At 38.6% G+C, this 19,557-nt stretch overlaps 1 protein-coding gene across 3 annotated transcripts in view; it reads left to right on the forward strand.

The window, feature by feature from the left end:
• Positions 1 to 19,557, forward strand: part of RB1 (RB transcriptional corepressor 1) — an 83,040-nt gene that overhangs the window by 652 nt on the left and 62,831 nt on the right. For 2 of the 3 annotated variants that reach the window (XM_074859666.1, XM_074859667.1), the window contains exons 3-7: positions 9,386 to 9,498; positions 13,190 to 13,324; positions 15,546 to 15,584; positions 16,233 to 16,300; positions 17,713 to 17,823. In XM_074859666.1, coding sequence (XP_074715767.1) covers positions 9,386 to 9,498; positions 13,190 to 13,324; positions 15,546 to 15,584; positions 16,233 to 16,300; positions 17,713 to 17,823 — 466 coding nt within the window. Of the gene's footprint in view, positions 1 to 9,385; positions 9,499 to 13,189; positions 13,325 to 15,545; positions 15,585 to 15,948; positions 15,964 to 16,232; positions 16,301 to 17,712; positions 17,824 to 19,557 lie in introns of those variants that run through there. The other variant, XM_074859668.1, reaches the window with a different exon arrangement.

Below are 19,557 nucleotides of genomic sequence, written 5' to 3' on the forward strand. Positions count from 1 at the left end.
GGCTTGGGTGGTATGACTTTGTTGTTTCCAAGTGCAGTTAGACAGAAGTTGGATGTTGCTATGTGCATGCCTATATAAACGCTGGTATCTATATATCTCCCTTTTTTTGTTAATGCACTTGGTAACTATTGGTAACTATTGTTGCCAATAAAGGTAGGGACTAAGAAATCTTTTAGATTGCTAATAAATGACAGTAGAAAGCAACACCCTACAATCAGCTAATTCTTCACACTGCAAGTTATTTCAAATATGCCTGAGTCAGCTTTATACGGGTCATCTCTTCGTGTGTTTTTATGTATTTCTTCCTTCTGCACTCTTCTTTATGAGGCTGCAGAAAGGGTCTGGAGAAGTCTATTGCAGAGAAAGGGATGTTTGTATGTTAAACGTTTTTTTCTACTGCCTAATGTTAATCTGTATGCATTTATCATTGAGGTATTTCCATTCAAAGTTAGTCATTGGGCATGTGTAAACAGATTAAAATGTTATGCCCTTTCCTGATGTTTTTTTCCCATTCTCAGTGTACTACTGCTGTCTCAACAGGCTGACTTGGAGGACAGCTACAATACAATTAAATCATAAACGAAGCTTTGTTACACAGACCTGAATTAGATTTCAAATACCTAGCTGGGGTTTTATTCCCACTGCGTGGGCTAACATCCATGTATTTGCTGCGACTTCTGCTTATTCTTCTGCAACTTGAGCTGACCTGTCATAGCTGTGTTGTCACTAGTAATACCTTGTTGTCTGTGGTTTTTAAACCACAGTATGGGTATACCAGCTCTTGATGCATTTGAGTTTAGCAACACAATACAGTAACAGTGTGGGGGAGAGAGACTGTACAGCTCTTTCAGTAACAGATACAATTTCTGGCCATGGGTGTTCCCAGCGAACACTTACTTAAAAGCATAGTCAGGCTTTTCTATATGAACTGAAACAGGAGCACTCAGTTCTATTGAGTAAAAAAACCAAGGCAGGTTTGCGTATAACTCTGCAAATTTCACTTGCAGGTGAAATTTTCTTTTCACTGATCATTGCCCAGCAGCGGCCAGATGAGGCACAGGGCATTTGCAACCCTTCTTTTCATCATCTGAAGATGACCTCCTTGTACTATTCAGAAGAGGGCAATGACTAGATCTTCATTATTACATATAGCTAGTATTTATTGTCTTGTAATTAAAGTGCAGTTAAGACTTGTGCTAAGAGCCTTTCGATGTATAGGAGAAAGTCTGCATTACGTTGTGGTTCAATCCAAGGCCTTTTCTTCAACCTTTCTGCTGTATTGGCAAGGTGTTGACATGAGGAAGCTGGCAAGCATGTGCCTCCATGGGACCTGGCAGGCAGTGGAGTTGCTACTTCTAGCCGAGACCAGTGCAGGCTTCGTTTGAGTGTGAAGTCAATCAAATTAACATCTGGCTGATTGCTGCTTCTCTTTCCAAGTCAAGCTGTTATCATGGGGAGCAGGGTTTCTTCCGGTGACTCTCTGGTTCGGGTTGCACAGACTCAGGAGGAGGCTGTATCTAAATGCCCAGTCCTTTCTCCCCTGTGGTAAAGGTAACGTATTGGGGGGGCTGCCCCAGGGTTTGTCCTGCAAGCAGCAGCAGTGTTTGTTTTAATCAACATGGTCCAGTGCTAACCTGTTCAGTTTTGAACTGGAACAGAAGCTGCTTATGTAGCAGCTTTCTGTTCTCAAGCAAAAGGGGAAATAGTAGGACACCAGTTGAGAAAAGTACCTACCAGAACACTTCTGTTTAACCCTGTAGTCGGTTTGAGTTGAGGAAGGTTAAATCATCAGACCACTGATGGAAATAGAGGTAGCACCTAATGATCCCACTCTCAAGCTATTACAGAGCATAAAGACCCGAAACCTTACTTTCCCTGGCACACTGTCCTTATTCTTTGTGGCTGATCTCAGAATTGTGCCTGCCAAGCTTCTGAGGATGTGGAAGGGACTTGCAGTGCTAACTAGGAAGTGGCGTGGCCCGGACACAAGGTACTGTGGTAACTGGCAGAGATTCAGGCTGCAAATGTAGACTTGGACCTAGTGTGAACCCCTGCTGTATCCTTGCTCAATGAATATTTAGTGACTTGAAGTGAAAACATTGAGTAGTACTGTCCTTCTTGGGTCATTTAAGGTACATGTAATCATGTGCAAAGAGACTCTGGAAACAAGGTATATGCAGCTTAAAAGTATAAAGCAATTATTTTTGGCATGTGCACATAGAAGTTTGCTAGGATGTAGTCACCTGTCAGCCTAAGTGTGCCTACATTTCAGTGAGACACCTAAAGAGTGTTTGCTGGCCAGGGAGGAATCGGTCAGGAGGAGAAAGGTTGGTATCTGCTGCTCCCTGGAATGAATCCTCTGTGCCATTACCTGCTGAAGCCACCAGCACCACCAAAACTGGCTGATTTGCTGCTTTTTTCCTTCAGGATGTCACACCTTTCCACATATGTATTTTTTGATTTGAAGCTTTGAGCTACTAATGATCCTATTTCTCTCTGAATTTCATCTTTCTTACCTTGCATAGCTCTGCACTGCGGTTTTTCTTACAGTGCTCTCAACTAATCTGTTTCCCCAGCAATTTGAGTCAAGGATATACAGCTGCATCCTATCACAGCTGGGCCTTGAATCCTTGAAACAGCTGAACCCTTGTGAGAGGTGTGGAGGAGGAAGGTGACAGGAGAGAGCTGGTTACACGATGGTTCTGGAAAATTCAGGCTGACTTGTAGTTGGAAAAACTAGACCTGCAGAGAGAGATATTGTTCAAACCACTACAACTATCTGTTAAATGTGGTGGTAAAGTTTTCCTCTGACAGCCAGAGGTTAGTTACACTCTTCTACAATAAAATCATAACTTGAAATCTCCGAGACAAAACCCCAAATGGTGATTCCAGAAGTGTTGTACTGAAACAGTGCTGTTGGTATATGGTGTGAAGGAAGGTACCTGATGAATGACTAGAAAGATGTTTTATTTTGCATTCTTTTTTATATCTGGTGAACTCCCGCACAAGTTTATTGTAAATATGGAAGTGTATATAGAAATCACAGCTTTTGCATTAGTGTCATGCAGAGACTTTTGTTCTTTCTATCTTTTGTTTACCAAACCAAGCTATCTAGGTAAACAAAATACTTTAGAGTTGTAGTTTTTACTGTCCTAATTTCAAAACTCTTATACACTGACAGTTGTTGACTTAGAAAATTGGCTCTGCTTCTCTTGTACTCTTATTTTTTTTTTGTAACTGTCCTGAAATCTGTATTATGAATCAATAATGCTTGTAAACTCTAGGTGGAGTAAATAGACTTAGTGGAATTACTTATGTACTTTGGTGAGTAGCATGTGATTGTTGGTGTAAGAAAGACTAGGAGATGTCCTAGAAGCCGTACTAATACTGCTAAGAAAAAGTTCAGGGTGTTTGTTATGTTCTGGTACTGTTTGTTTTGGTGAAGAACAATGGAATGAGAATCTGAAGTAGAGTACTGGGTGATGTAAGCAGGAAAAAGAAACTTGAGTGAGTTCTTGCTTAATATATTGGGAAGAACCAATATGAGGAACAGATGACATGGTGACTAAATTGGAAATAAACTTCTGCAAAGAAAATGGAAGTGGTTTAGGAAATTGATAGAAATTGGAGTCTGCCAAGGACCTTGAGGCACAAGGTCTGGTGTGCTTCAACCTCATCAGCCAAACTTGCTGTAGTACGTGGTGCGTGGGCAGGAGCTTCATTTTTTGTTTGTGGTTCATAGCACTGTTTGGGAAATGTGGCCCACTGTTCTGCTGCTGCTCAGCTGTTCAGACTCACAAATTCCCGAGTCATTTTTATCAAGTATCTGCCTAACCCACTATTAAAAAATTCTGATGATGAAAGATCTGAAGTCTGCATAGTTAATCCTTCCTAGTTTAACTTTCTTTGACTATGATTTTTTTTTTTTCCCCAAGTACTGCACTAATCTCTTTCTGTGTTACAATTCAAGCCAGTGCTGATTATTCTATACCCCATGGAGGTGAGAATGTGTTATTGCTGCCTTATTTTTTTTTTTTCCCCCCTGGAAAGTCTCTAGCATCTGAAGATGTTTCTGTCACCTTTCCTTGTTTCTAATTGCTCATCTTACATTTTGAAATTATCTCCAACTGGTGACTTATTCTGGTATGCAGATACTGCAGAGCACTTGATTCACACGAGAGTTGAACTATGTTCTTAGTAAAGAATACTTAAAAGATGAACTGTGGCTTAAGTGGAGGAATGAAATAGTGAGTTCTTAAATATAGCAAGGTTGCTCTGTATAGACCAAAAAGTTAGTGATCAGCAGGTCAAATATTCCCCATCCATAAAATTTCACATTTAAATTAAATCAGTTCCTTTTGGTTGTAGTTTCTTATGGAAAAGAAAACACTGTAGTTGGTAAACCCCCTCATCCTCATGTTAAAAGGCACGTAGAGGCTTCTTGCTTTTGGCAAAAGCATGAAAAATATATGAGCTAATAAAGTCTTTCTGTTTAGAACTTTGTCTCTTATTTATAGAACTGAAGCTAAACTGAATCTGAATCCAATGAAACTTTGAGTAGATAAGCAAAATTACAGATATTTTGGGATCTTTTGTTATTAAACAAAACCAAAGAGCTACTGAAAGTCCTGAAGAAAACATAAATCATCACCATGGGCTCTTGCTGGTAGTATTCAGTATCTCAGTAGCAGATGCACTGCGTGTATGTGTTGTGCCCTTGCGTTTCAAAACCATAGCTAACTGGCAGACAGGTTGGGTTTTTTTTGATCTTCATCTGCCCATCCTGGGGAAAGACTGATGTCCCTTCCAGTCTTGCTACATGCAAGAAAAGCGTAATGGGAAATTTTCATATCAGAAGAACTATTTTCATCAGCTCAATAATTTCCATTGACTTCCATTTACTTTTAGCTAGTATTATGTTTGAGTTTGATTTCGTCTGTTGAGAACTAATAGCAATCTTCCATTCCAGACAATGTTCAATAGAAAATTTAAAACGTTATTGATGAAAAATGGAGAGTCTGTCTTTACACAGAACTTCTTGTATGCAGACAGTGGGTACAGGATTCATGTTCAGAATTTTTTTTTTCTAGGAAATTTTTCCCACAAGTCTTAATTCTGCTTAGTTTTCTATTGTGAATCTATAGTTCTCTATATTGATTAGGATGTGGTGGCTGAGGTTTTAGTAAGCCAACAAGTTCCACATCTTCCCCTTCAAAAATCAGGTTTTTGTTATTTCCAGTGTGACGTCCTATATCCCATTTGATTCAAATACCCATCTACATTTGCATATTTCTCATGTACATTTCTCTTGACCTTCTTTTATACAACATCGTTTGAAGTTTCTATTTCTGGATCACGTTTGTAGGCTGTCATCAAAACTGTTCTCAGTGTTGGCAGGATAATAAACATTGCTAACAGCAAGCTAGAACTGAGACTTCTTGTGACTGGTTTAGCGCAGGAGAAACTCGTGAGGTAGAGAAGTTATTTCTGCTAGTGCCTTTAACACCTTGCAACAACATCTGGAAAGAAGAGAGCCAAGATTCCCATTTCACAGTAGTTCAGTTTGAGCATTTTAAGCCTTGACTCCTCCAGGTTGTTTACACTAGATTTAGGCAAACTGATGATCTGCTGAAAATATATTAAATAGTAGTAAGTCCAGAATGAGAAATAAATATTTTGAAAGAGTATGTAACGGTTTTAGATCTTTTCCTACAGAAAACTATATTGATTTAACAGAACTGAGCTACATTGCTGAAAGTTATAGCATTGGTTCATGAGAATCATAAGTAAAAAAGAAGAATCGACGTAGACTACTCTACTAGGTGCTAAATAATCTTTGAGTTGGTGATTGGTAGGCTTCATGAAATAAGGTCACTGGAAGTCATCCTGTTAGAACTGACAGCCAAGGACAAATGTTGAGTTGTTGTCCAGCCTGTTTTCTGCAGTGGTACTGTATCAACAAAGATCTTGAGTCAGACTGTGGTCAAGAAGAAAACCCTCAGAAATGAATTTCTGGCTGTGAATTTGCCTTATGTTCGTTCCCATGCCCTCAAGTCCATCTGGGATGAATTGTCTGGCTTCGGCTGTAAACAAACCGTTAATTTGTGTCATAGGATTGGCTCCACTGGAGTTACGATGCTGGTAAAATAGTTGGAGTGATGCTGCTGCATTTTTGTTCTGCAGTCAGCTTAACTCATTTGTATAGGAAAACTTTAAAATGTCTGTGAGCTTTGAGAGGGAAGGAGTATGAGAAGGGGAATACTCAGGAGTCTAACTTGCCAGGAAGACTTTTCTTTGTCTCTTCTCCCCTTCTACCCCATGATGTTTATATTTTGTGTATTAAAATCACTAAAATCTTCCTGTATGGGTATGGGCAGATAGTCTTATTTTCTGAGGAAACTGCAGTTTACTTGCGTGTTCGGGTGCTTTAACCAGCAGTAGCTGGTGGGATAGGCCCAGTCCAGTGTTCTTGCATGTTTTCCTCTCTTTCCTTACGCAGTTGATGTTAAGAGGTGGGCACACTCAAGAGCTGCTCACTTAGCTACTGGAAAACAATCATAATCTATTAGTTTATCCTGGGTTCTGTGTAATGTTTTTTGTTAGGCCAGCAGTCATCCAACATCTGTCTCGTTGAGGAGAAGGTGCCCCAAGCATCCTGTAACACCAGGAGTGGATAAGGGAGTAGTCCTGATATTAGAGTTTGACTCACTGTAACGGTTTGAATCTAGTAGATTGACAGGCTGCCTCTGAGGCTGCTGTCTTGTTTAATGGAAGAAATAAATGAGTTATTAGCCCAAACAGAATCATAGAATCATCTAGGTTGGAAAAGACCTTGAAGATCATCTAGTCCAACCATTAACCTAACACTGACCGTTCTCAACTACACCAGATCCCTCAACGCTATGTCAACCTGACTCTTAAACACCTCCAGGGATGGGGACTCCACCACTGCCCTGGGCAGCCCATTCCAACGTCTAACAACCCGTTCTGTAAAGAAATACTTCCTAATATCCAGTCTAAACCTTCCCTGGTGCAACTTGAAACCATAGTGGTTAAGGAGTTTAAAGACTGTTCTTGCAAGCCAGACCTCACTCTTACCGATTAAACCATTGCTATAGCTGTCAAGCATTGATCTTCCCAGGGTAGAGCTAAGCCGCCTAGGAGAGCTAGGCTTGTTTGGACAGGCAGCAAACTAGGAACAATTTCTCTGCTTCCTAGCACTTAGTCCTCCTACCCTACAAGATGTTGTATTTACAAAATGATGTCATGGTCCGAGTTTGCAGGAGCATGAAGTGAAGGGAACTTCGTCATTGAACAAGGTCAGCTGACTCCAGTGGCAGTGGTGTCCTCAGTGAATAGTCATCCTTCTTGGTAGGTACTAGCTAGCCTTAACCTTCAAGATTTTTTTACAGTGCATCACAGACATATTAATGGAGGAAAATAGACATCCCCATCCTACAGGACATTTTTTGTTCTCATGTGTCTGGGTAGCTTGTTGTACCTGTCAGCAAAGTATTGTTGAGACTTGCTGAGATGGTGAGGGCACATCTCTTAGCAAAGCCCATTTTCTGTGCAAAACCTCCTTGAGAGTAATTTTCTTCACCTCATCTTTAGGTTGTTGGTGGTATATGATGGTACATAAAATATCTAAAAAGTGAGGGTTTCTAATAAACAAAGAGACAGTGACTATTTGATATTAATATCCATTCCTTTATGTATCGTCAAATGCATCTCAGTCTCTCAATAGCTTTTTTCAAAATAATTTTCTGTTGTACAAGGTGCCACAATTCATAGAAATGCTCAAATAGGAATGCAGGAAGAAAGTAGTGACTTAAATAATGGACAGTTACCACGTTTTTGAAGGTGGCTGGTTACATTAGCATTCAAGCCTGTACTGTAACTCTTATCAATTGCACAAACCACTGAAACTTTTCATTCTTTGGAGGAGGACTCAGCCAGTCTTTGTGGATGTATAAACACTGGTCCCAAGAAAATAAAAAAAAAATTAAGTTGGCAGTGTTAGTGAAATTTTTGTGTCATTTATGGGCACGGCAAGCTATTTGTCATGGTTACGCTGTGGCATAAGCAAGGATATGAGCAGGTGCTGAGGATGCAGAGCCTTTTGGGATGGTTTTGGAAGACCATGTAAGATGGAGGGAGTCAGGTCTGGTGCAGTCTTATTCCTCTTGCCTTTTGGGAGTATTTTGTAGAGTGAACTGGCCCCTGGGGCTTGCATTTTTGTTTGCAGGGCAGCTAGGTTGAGTGATTGGGGAAAGGATAAAGTAGGCCAGAGAGTGGGCTAGAACTAAGCAGCATAGAAGAGCAGGAGTTTGGTATTTCAGCTTACTTGCTCCTGGGGGTCTGTTTCACCTGTGTCCTCTTAACAGATGATACATCTGACCTAGAACTGCTGAGATGCGCTCAAATGCTGCTCCTTTGCTGAAGCAGCTGTAGGCCTGGGTGTCATTGGAGAGTTATTTACAAGGATGTGAAATGCCCAAAGAGTAGTTTAAGAGTCTGCTATTTTAGAAGTCTTGCAGGGCTGTGCCCACATCTAGTTCTGTCTTCAAAATAGTTTTGTTTCAAAACCTGCAGTATACTTGCTTAAGTAAGTGTTTTCTTCCATGCTTCTACAAAACATAGGTCTTTAAAGGTTTTCCGTTGAGGTGCTGGTTTGGTAGAAGGGCACTGTAATCGTAACTGGTGCCTGGCTGGCTCCAAGTGATTAGCTTGTGAACTGTCAAGAGCGAACTCCGTGTGGATGTCATGTCTGTCATTGTGGTATGGCTTTTCTTTGGTGAAGGATGATCAGTTACAGCTTGTACCTTACTTCTAAGCAGCAGAAGACAGACCTTAAGTGTAGATGTATGGTAGGAAAATGCGTGAAGGTGCTTGTTACTGTAACGATTTACTAAACAAGGAGATGGGGTTGTGGTTGAGACCTAGCTGGAGAATAAAGCTCATGAGTATTTATTGCCTGTCCTTGCAATGATTTTATATTTCTTTCTTATGGCTTCTCTCCTGATTCCTTAACCTCCAATGTCTTGTTACTGTCAAATATAGTAACTTTAAAAGAAAAAAATAATGGCTTCTGCTTTACATAAACATTCTGTGGAACCAAAGCTTCTATTTCAAAGCTTTGCTGAATTGTATGGGTAAAATTGATCTTGTGCTCTAGGAACTAGAGTTGAAGTGCTTCGTCTTTCATCTGTAATGTAAAACTTGTAATGATTTTCAGTTATCAAATGATTTGCTATCATTAGTCATGTGTTTGAGGGTGTTTTGTTTTACTGTTTCTAATCTAGTTTGGACAAATTAATGCTTTCCATATATTACCCACTTTTATTGCATAATAAAAATAAAAACTTTTTTCTTTTTCTAAAAGGCTTATAATAAAAAGAAAAAGGAAACGTGGGGAGTCTGTATCTTTATTGTAGCAATTGATCTGGATGAAATGACATTCACTTTCACAGAGCTTCTGAAAAGTATAAGCATAAGGTAAGTGAATTTAAGTGTGTGAATTTAGATTTCAACAATTAACTAGTCAACATATTTATAAAGAGAATGTTTTTAAAGCATTGTGAAACTTTGTGCATATCAGGCTAATAGATTTTATAGTGAAAGTTACTTATGGGAATTCTGAATATTTTGGTACATTAGTCTTGCTATCATATTTGAGTTGAGGGAACAATGATACTTGTTTGATTCAACTATGATTTGCTTTGTATCACACAGCTGATTCTTGTTCTTGCTCAACCTAAGCCTTCATCAATTTAACTTGGTGTAAATTACACTTAAAATATTTTCCTTTATTTTGCTGTATCAGGATTTTTGTAGAAAACCTTTTTTCCACCATTAGGCTTAGGCTAAATCAAGAAGTGGAAAAAAATAATGCTCTTCAAATAGTTCACCAGCATGTTGCTCTTTTTCAAACATTTTAATGCCAGTTTAAATTTTGTACTTTTGTACGTCCTTTTTGCTAGGGGATTGTTACTGTTATAGTGTCTATTCATAGAGTTCATAATACAAAGATGAAGATTATAGGACAATATCTGCTTTTAAGGTAAATTTAGGTGGCAACAGCAGTAGGCATACCTTGTGTTAGATTCACCCAAGGAAAGAATTCCAGTGCTGTCTGCCTAATAGCTGTGCTGTGAGTCGAAAGCATGTGCAGGAGCAGAGCCTTTCAGTGCTTTAGGGCAGGAGGCTAAGGCAGAATGCTGGGCACGTCACAGCTGTAGCCCCAGACTTGGGCCAGAATATCTTTTTCCTGGAAGTCATCTATTAGGACTAGACTTCTCCATGCCTCTTCTACCTTGCATCATCTTCTAGAGCAGCGCTCAGGTCCTATGTTTTGACTTAATCTCTTCAGTCTTGACTGACTTGGAACCGTGTGGTTGAAATCTAATTGCATTTGTGAAGCGACGTTCAGCATGTTCCACCCGAGTACAAATCAACTTGTACTGCAATCTGAAAGAGACTTTTTCCCTTAGGGTTTCAAAGAGTAAGCTGTTTCTCTGCTGATTTTGATTTTTAGCAATACTGAATTGCTTGTTAGCCCTGGGCTTTTTGTCAACTATAAGGTCAAACTGGCAGTCATCATCGAGAGCCACACAGATACACTGGAAAGAGTTTTCATTCCATGGTAAAAAAATTCCTAAATAAACTTCTGACTGGCTTTATATTCAGTTTTTTAATCTGGCAAAGAATCATAGAAGTTGGAAGGGACCTCAAGGATCATCTGGTCCAACCTTTCTTGGCAAAAGTACAGTCTAGACAAGATGGCCCAGCACCTTGTCCAGCTGAATCTTAAAAGTGTCAGTGTTGGAGAATACACGCCTTCCCTGGGGAGATGATTCCAATGGCTGATTGTGCTCACTTATGAAAAATTTTCCCCTTGTATCCAGTTGGAATCTCCCCATGAGTAACTTGTACCCATTACCACTTGTCTTTTCCATTTCCATCTTTGTAAAAAGGGTGTCTCCATCTTTGTAACCACCCTTTAAATACTGGAACATGGTGATAAGGTCTCCTTTAAGCCTTCTTTTCTCAAGACTGAACAAACCCAATTCTGTTAGGCTTTCCTCATATGGCAGGCTTCCCAGTCCCTTGATCATATTTGTGGACCTTCTCTGGACCCTCTCCAGCCTGTCCACATCTTTTCTGTACAGTGGGGACCAAAACTGAACACAGTATCCCATGTGTGGCCTGACAAGTGCTGAGTAGAGTGGGATATAATGACTTCTTTATCTCTGCTGGTGATGCCCTTGTTGATGCAACCCAGCATCCTGCCTTTCTTTGCCATAGCAGCGGACTGTTCACTCATGTTGGTGTGGTTGTCCACCAGGACCCCCAGGTCCTTTTCAACAGAGCTGCTCCCCAGCCAGGTAGATCCTAGCCTGTGCTGCACTCCTAGGTTATATTTTCCCGGGTGCAAGAGCTTACACTTGTCCTTGTTGAACTTCATAAGGTTCTTGTTAGCCCACTCTTCCACCCCATCCAGGTCTTTCTGCAGTGTGGCTCTCACTTCCAAAGTGTCCACTTCCCCACTCAGTTTGGTATCGTCAGCAAACTTTATCAGGGTATGCTTGATGCCATCATCCAGATCACTTATGAAGATATTAAACAGTATTGGGCCCAATATCAATCAGTGGGGGACCCCACTTGTGACAGATTGCCAGTTTGACAAAGAGCTATTTACCACCACCCTCTGGGTGCGGCCTGTCAGCCAGTTTCCCACCCACTGCACAGACCACTTGTCTAGGCTATAACGCATCAGTTTCTCTAGGAGGAGGCTGTGGGGAGCCCTATTAAAAGCCTTGGAGAATTCCAGGTAGACCACGTCTACTGCTGGCCCCACATCGACCGAGCGGGTTACCTTGTCATAGAAGGCAATCAGGTTTGTCAAACGCCGTTTGCCCTTAGTGAATCTGTATGGGCTCTTCCCAGTCACGTGCTTCATTTGGCTTGTGATAGCCCCAGGAGGATTTGTTCTTTACCGGGGACTGAAGTAAGACTGATGGGCCTATGATTTCCTGGATCCTCCTTTAAGCCCTTCTTGTAGATGGGGGTAACATTAGCCTTCTTCCAGTCTTCTGGGATGTCTACTGACCTCCATGACTTCTCAAAGATTATGGAGAGTGACCTCGCAATGGCATCAGCCAGCTCTCTTAACATCCTTGAGTAGATAACATCAGGGGCTGTCAATTTGTAGGGATCAAGCTCCTGTCATAGTTTGCATACCTTCCCTCATGGTGGGTCTGTGTTTGCATTGGCCTGGATTTTTGTTCCCAAGGCCTGGGGCCCAACAGTGCTGGTAAAGACAGAGGTGAAGAAAGTGTTGAGACCCTCTGCCTTTTCAGTAGCTTTGGTGACTAATTCACCTCTCCTGTTTAACAGTGGGCCACTATTTTCCTTCTGTTTCTGCTTGTTGTTTATGATAAAAAAAAAATCTCTGAATACTTTATTCTGATAAAGGATCAAATTATATTTGATATAGTTGGATATATTCAATAGCTTCCTCCTTATTAATTTTTAGCAATCTGCTCATTTTGGCTATGAACTTAACAAGATGCTTTCTCGATGGCCACAATATTACATGGATGAGTAAGGAAGACTTTGGTCCCCTGTGTAATAGTATTTCCAAAGGGTGGCAATGTTCTTGCCCCCAATGCCTGTTGCAAGACTTGAAATTCCATATAATTCAATGCATTCGTCTTGGTTTTCATTCTTAGGTTTCTCTTTAGCATGGATGGAACCAAGGTTCATGTTCTTAGAGTAGTAAGAACATTACTAAAGTAGAACTTTCAGGTAGAACAGAAGAGTTGAGATGTCTGTGTTGGAAACATGTGGTGTTACTGGCAGAACAAGCAAGAAAGATGTGTCTACTTAGCAAATTCTGACTTCCAAAGATAACACCTGTAGTAGCCAAGAAAATTCTGTAGTGGAGCCCATATTTCAAGATGCCTTTGCTGCCTAGTTGAACAGTATTTCTACATGTGGAAAATGTAAAGGTGGGGCTTGACATAAACAGGTAGTGTTTCCCAAGGCAAGGTTGTCAGTTACTGCTAGTTTTAGTAAGAATATGCTGGAGTCTAGTGAAGTAAGGTTTTGGTGGGTTTTTTTTTTGAAGAGCTATTTCAGAATACTCAGAGTTATGATAATGTGTCATCTTTTTCATTTTTTTCAGTGTATGCACATTTTTTCAGTTTCTGAAAGAAGTGGATGTTAACATGGATACTGTAAGCACTAAAGTTGATAGCACTGTATCAAGGCTGAAAAAGAAATATGATGTATTACTTGCACTATACCACAAGTTTGAAAGGTAGTATATGTTTTTTGTTTTGAAATTATGAATTCTTTCTGGCTGTCAACATTTAAGTATTTAGATTTTTGAAACTGTATATTAGAAGAGCCTGTTAAACTCTGCGCGCTAATATTTACAGAACAGTGAAATGGAACTGTTTACATGCATTGAATAAACATATCTTACATTTTACTCCATAACTATTACAATGCTTTGTTAAACAATCCCCTTGTTGCAGTACAAACAATAATAAGAGTAGCATGACAAGTCGTTGCTATTCCCTTTGTTAAGCTTTTTGCAGATATGGAGAGGATTGTTTTACTATCTGTGGTTTTTTTTATTTGATAGACTTTCTGTTTCTACCTACCCACCCCTCCCCAAATCCTGATTCAAGAGTTTCTTTTTAAGAAGCTCTGGAAAGAACAAAAAACATCACAGGATAGTTTCTCTCTCCTAGATCTGGAACTTGTAGGCTGTTTGTTCCAGTGTCTAGGGGCGTTGCAGAGCCTATTAGCTTGCTGCTGCTCTATTAGCAGTTCTCACTTGTAATCAAGGTAGACCTTCCCAAATGGTTTAGCTGACCACACAATGAAAATCAAGGGGTGTTCTCTTTGTACAGAATAAATTGAATGTACTTACGGTAGAGTGCTAAGAGCTTTCTGTGTGTAACTTGAAAATGAGGAGATTCTCAAATGGATGGTTTTTTGAGTTGCTGTTACTCCAGGGTGGTAAGTTACTGCACTCTATTCTTTAACATGAAGATAGAGGTAATAAAGGCTTTAGATCCTCTTACAGGCTAATATGTGCTAGCACAGATGCGTATTGGCAAGATCTGATATCCTCTGAGGCAATTTTTAATCAGTCTGTGAAACTCTATAGCAGTGGTTCTCAACCTGTGGTCCATGGACCCCTGAGGGGCTGCAATGTTATCACAGGGAGTCCGCGAAGGTTTAAAGCAGGGGTGGGGGACATCCAGCCCAGAAACATTTGGGCTGGCCCGCAGCAAGTAGGAATCATTGCCATAAAGATATTATAATAGAAGTGTGTGCATTAACAGATTAACTTATTTCCCCTTCTCTCCAAATTTGAAGACCCTTCATGAGAAAACTGAAATAAATATTTGATGCCATCTAGTGCTTTAAATCTTGAATTAAGTCTTGGTGGTCCGTGGCCACAAAAGGTATTAAAGGGGGTCCATGTTGGAGGAAAGGTTGAGAACCCCTGCTCTATAGCATATACCAGTAGAAAACTCTTTCATGTTACTAAATGTCAAAGCATCATTCTATGATGCTTGTCTTGTTTGGATACCATTGCTTCAGAATGTTATGGTACTTTTCACCTGCAGGAATTTGAGTCACTGTAACATTTTGCCTCCTAAACCACAAAAGGCTCTCAAATATTCCTTAAATGACCCTTGAAAGGGGTAGCAGGTCACCCCTTGGTACTTCATAGAATCAAGGCATAAATGTGATATAACTTTTATTTGTCTTTTCAAAGTCCAATCAATCCCACTTACCATAATCCTGAGTAATGTGTATATCACAATGGTTTTGTAATGTTTATAGTTGCCTTAAAGGTATGAAGGTTGTAAATAATTTGATTTTACTAATTGCAAGTGTTTTCTGGGCTATAAAAGTGTCATTGCAGATTTACGCAGGTATGTTTTGGTTTTAGTCCCTCCTCTAAGTCGTCTTCACTTTTTTGGAACTTGAATTGCGGTAGCAATTTTTTTCGAACAGGATTTGAAAGATCTTTTTCCTGTTTTGTTTTGTAATAAACTAAATTTATTTATTGAAATGACATGTACTTAGAATGCAACATTACACCACAAGGCTTGCAGTGACACTGCAGAAATAGTAAAAAATCTTAAAATGCCTTTTATAGAGTATTCTGTGCAGCTGTAGCACATACTTTGCTGTGTTTCACAAGCCACTGAGTAACAATGTACATACAAATCTTGTCTTTCTGGAAGAAAACAATAACAAATTTTATTATACCAAATAAAAATTGTTTTACTGCTTAAGCTTTGACATAAGCATCCAAGTAACAGCATTATTTCAGCTCTGGCAGGGCTGTAGTTGGTCTGCTGTTAATCTGTTCTCAGAGAGTCAGCATTTTTTTAAAGTTAGAATAATGTTTTGTGAACTGGTGTATTTTTTGCTACATTGAAGTCAAAAGATACTGCATAGTTTGCTTTCAGAAAAGTGTTTAAAAATAAGAATTTATTTTTATTTTCTAGGACTTGTGGACTTATTTATCTGGAACAACCTAGTAGTGAGTAAGTTTGACTTTCCTAAATTGTGTTTGTCAAGATGTAAAATGTGTCAGCATTTTATCTTTTAACCCATTAAGATTGACCTAAGTCATAGTATGTCATGTGTTTAATTTAGATTTAGTGGGGACTTTGAATTTCAGTGAGATGATGAGAGCTGCAGAAGTGATATATATTTGATCACTTCCTCCATGAAGGATCGCCACCCAATGGCGGGTGTCTCGGCATGGTGGAAACGAACATTTGGAGAGTGAGCTTCCTAATCATAGCAACAAATGAGTGGATGAAAAGATGCCTTAGCAACTCCCAAATGAGCTTGAGTTCATGCTGTGACTGGAGAATAGGGCATTAGTCAAAGGCACAAGAGAGAAAACAGCTTGTAACAGTTAAGTGAATTATCTATATTCACTTTCTTTTCCAAGGATGATACAGATATTTCCTGATTATTAAATGGCTTTACAGAGACTTAAATTTTTCAAATGTGTAGTCATAATTACATGGGGAATGGAATGAGATAATTAATAAACTTACCTATACGAGAAATGTTGCATGTTGTCATAAATTGTTCCATAGACGGAAGCATGTTTTCAGAAATTATACTTTAAATTACTATAGAGTTGTTGACGCAAAGTCTTTATTTTCGTGTCTCTACAGGATTTCTGCTGAACTCAGTTCTCTATTAGTCCTAAAAAATTACTGGATTACTTTTTTGCTGGCAAAAGGTTAGTTTTGATTAAAAGACTGTTATTTTAATGAATATTGTTGAGGTGAGTTTATGGGTTTGTTTTACATATGAGACTAGCATCCTTATTTTGGGCCTGTACTGTGCATACTTGTAATGTTTTGATTGCGTAGCTTTTGTAACTACTCAGTAATATTTCTTTTTATCCAATTTGGCTATTCTTTTCACTGGTATTACTTCCTATGTATAAATATGTGTATTTTTAAGCTTTTTAAGATTTTTTTTTTTTTTACTTTAAAGACTGGTATTCTGTATTTGAGTCTATTTTGAGGTGCTTTATAGTCTGCCAATATTTTAATAATGGATGGTTACTTGAAAAGACTGGCAGATTTTTTAAAATGGGGTTATATATATAATAAATATATAAAATAAATTTAATAAAATATTATTATAAATGCCTGAAATTATGTCCTTTGAATGCTATGATTCTTCCTTGAAAAGGCAGTAGTTTCAGTTAAAGCTGAGTGGTGAAGCAATTATGGTAGCCCATGGAGTCCTGTCTCATTGTACTACTCCTACAAAAAGGAATGAATCCATGTATCTTAATTGCTGCTTACTCCAGGTCTGTGTTGTCAGTGTTTCAGTGTTTCTATCCTGCTTTTTCATTGAGAATAAGGAAAGCTAACATTTACAGCAAATAGTTGAAATCACAGGAGAGCCTGGTTGATGCTTGCTAATACTGATAGAAAGTAATACAAAAATTGCACATAGAGCACAAGTAGTGGTCTGTGGCTGCTCTGAATTGCTATCAGCTTTTCCGTTTTTTCGTGGCGATGCATGCCGTATTGGAATGGTCCTGTAGATCTTCTCTGGCACATGAATCATAATTTGGGAACAGCCCAAATAATGTAGTTTTAAAAGTGCTCTTAGTGTTACTGTTTGTGTGACTTCTAAGTCATTTCGTATAAATTTAACAGGCTATAAGCATAGTGTGATAGCACGCTCTGAATTTCTCTCCACTATATACTAGCAACTCCAGCTTTCTGAATACTTAGCAGCTTTCACAAAGCTTGCATAAGACCACAAAAAAGAAAGTGAGGAAGAATTGTACAGAAATAAGAGGTACATGTAGGTGAAACAGTCTACACAGTCACTCCACTATATAAAATGAAAAAGAAATCAGGAAGGAGCGCTGAGAGGTAGGAATTTTGTGCACAGTGAATTGTGCACATATAAATAATGTATGCGAACTCTAAAGCAACAAACCGCTTAAGAACCATGAGTTTTAAAATCAGTAGCCTTTAAAGAACACTGGCATCCTGTATGATGTTTTCTGAATTCTGACTGTAGTGTTTTATTACATGAACTTCCAAATCTATATTTTTTCAAAATTACTTCTAAAATTGGCAAACATATCACAAAGTTTTTCTTTACTTTTTTAAACATTTGCAGGTAAAGTGTTGCAAGTGGAAGATGACCTGGTGATTTCTTTCCAGTTGTTGCTGTGTGTCTTAGATTATTTTATCAAACTGTCACCTCCTGCTATGCTCAAGGAACCATACAGTAAGGATTTTAGGTTTTTGTTCACTCAAGTAGAAAGTAAATTGGCTAGATTTCTATTACTCATGCTAACATTAATAACTAACATAATAAAACTTAAGCTCATTAAAATGTTTTTTTTTTCATATTTTAGTTCTATTTAGATGATAGTGAACTTGAATTAAATTCTCTGAATGTGGCAGTGTTTGTAATAGAAATCTTTTTTTCTATTCCTGCCATCTGTTTGCTGTCTCCTCTGCCCATACAAATTGTTCCAGGGCTTGTTAAAACAGCAGTTTTAATTTGGTAAAATAATTTGGGTTCTGGGTAGATGATGACTGAGAACTATTGCTTAGTTTTTCTTTTTTTACTGAAGTATTTGGAGGCACAGTATGTAGAAAGCAATTTTTTAAGGCTACCTAGGTTTATTTTCTGCTAGGTTTGGATATGACACTGTTATTCATAGTCTAAATCTATTGCTTTGTTTCTTTGTTTCACAACTAAATACCCACTTGGGTTACAGTGTGATAGAATAGAAGATGTACTCCCTGCTATACGCTTTAAATTCTGTGTTGTGGAAGGTATTTATCTGACCTAGTAATTATTTGTGGCGGGTAAGGATAAATAACCTGTTTTTTATACCAAAACTTACTTTTATTTTAATGTCGGTGCAAATAAAGGGTGGTAGAGGATGGGCTTGTGGCAAGCAAATTTCTGCCTTCCTCCAGTACTATTTGGAATTTAAATTTGTTGATTGTAGTAGGATAGACATGCTGCTGCTTATTTCAGGTGTTATAAAGCCGTAGTGGGCTTAAAGGAACATCTTTTTCAAAGAACACTGAATTGAAACAACCTGTTTTTGAACTCTGTTCACACTGATTTACTTTTTTTTTAGTGAAACTATGAAGACTAGGAGCTCATTATTAGAAATAGTTGAAAAGAAACACTGCAACTTCAGACTAAATTGTAAATGTGTATCACTGTCATTAAGTGTAAAGCATTAGATTTCTAACTTGAAGCTGTGTGATCCATGCAGGTGCTGTGTAAACTGTTCCAGAGCACTTCATTGTTTTAGCAAATAACACAATATAGTGTTCAAATCCTCATGACCAAGAGTCTTCACGTTGTGCTAAATGATGTCAAGCTTTATGATCTGACTAAGGCTGAAGAGATTAAGATGCAACCACCTGAGCGGTGTAGTTTATCAGATTTTCTCAGAACAGTTATCAAATACAAATGAAGTTATGAATAAGAACAGCGTGCCCATTAGAGTGTCAGATTTAAACCAACAATATTTAATGGTTTTAGTGTATGTTATTAATACAATTCACATATTTCAAGGTGACGATATTGAGACCATCTAGTTTAGGCTTAAAATGAGACGTTTTTATCTCACTGAATTAAGGTTTTTTTTGATATCCTCTTCAAGGTGAACTAGTTTGTTTTTTTTTTTTCATACTTGTTTGCCTTGAAAGTATTTGGGGAAAGGAGGAATTTGCTGCAGAACCATATTCCAAGTTCCCACCAGCACTTAAGCCTTGTGCGACTTCATGAACCTTCAGACACTTAGAGTGAAGTTACTCTTTCAGCTCCTTGTTTCACATTTCTGTAAAAATAGAAAAAATAGTTATTCAGCTGTGAAAAGATAAGACTTTCCCAGGTTTGCAAAACAGATGCTTTTTCAAAGCTACTTGCAGGAAGTGCTATTACATTCTGTGTTGAATAGCTTTTAAAAAGCAAAATGTCCAAATACTGATA

The sequence above is a fragment of the Strix uralensis genome, chromosome 2 (assembly GCF_047716275.1).
Source record: "Strix uralensis isolate ZFMK-TIS-50842 chromosome 2, bStrUra1, whole genome shotgun sequence".
NCBI lineage: Eukaryota > Metazoa > Chordata > Aves > Strigiformes > Strigidae > Strix > Strix uralensis.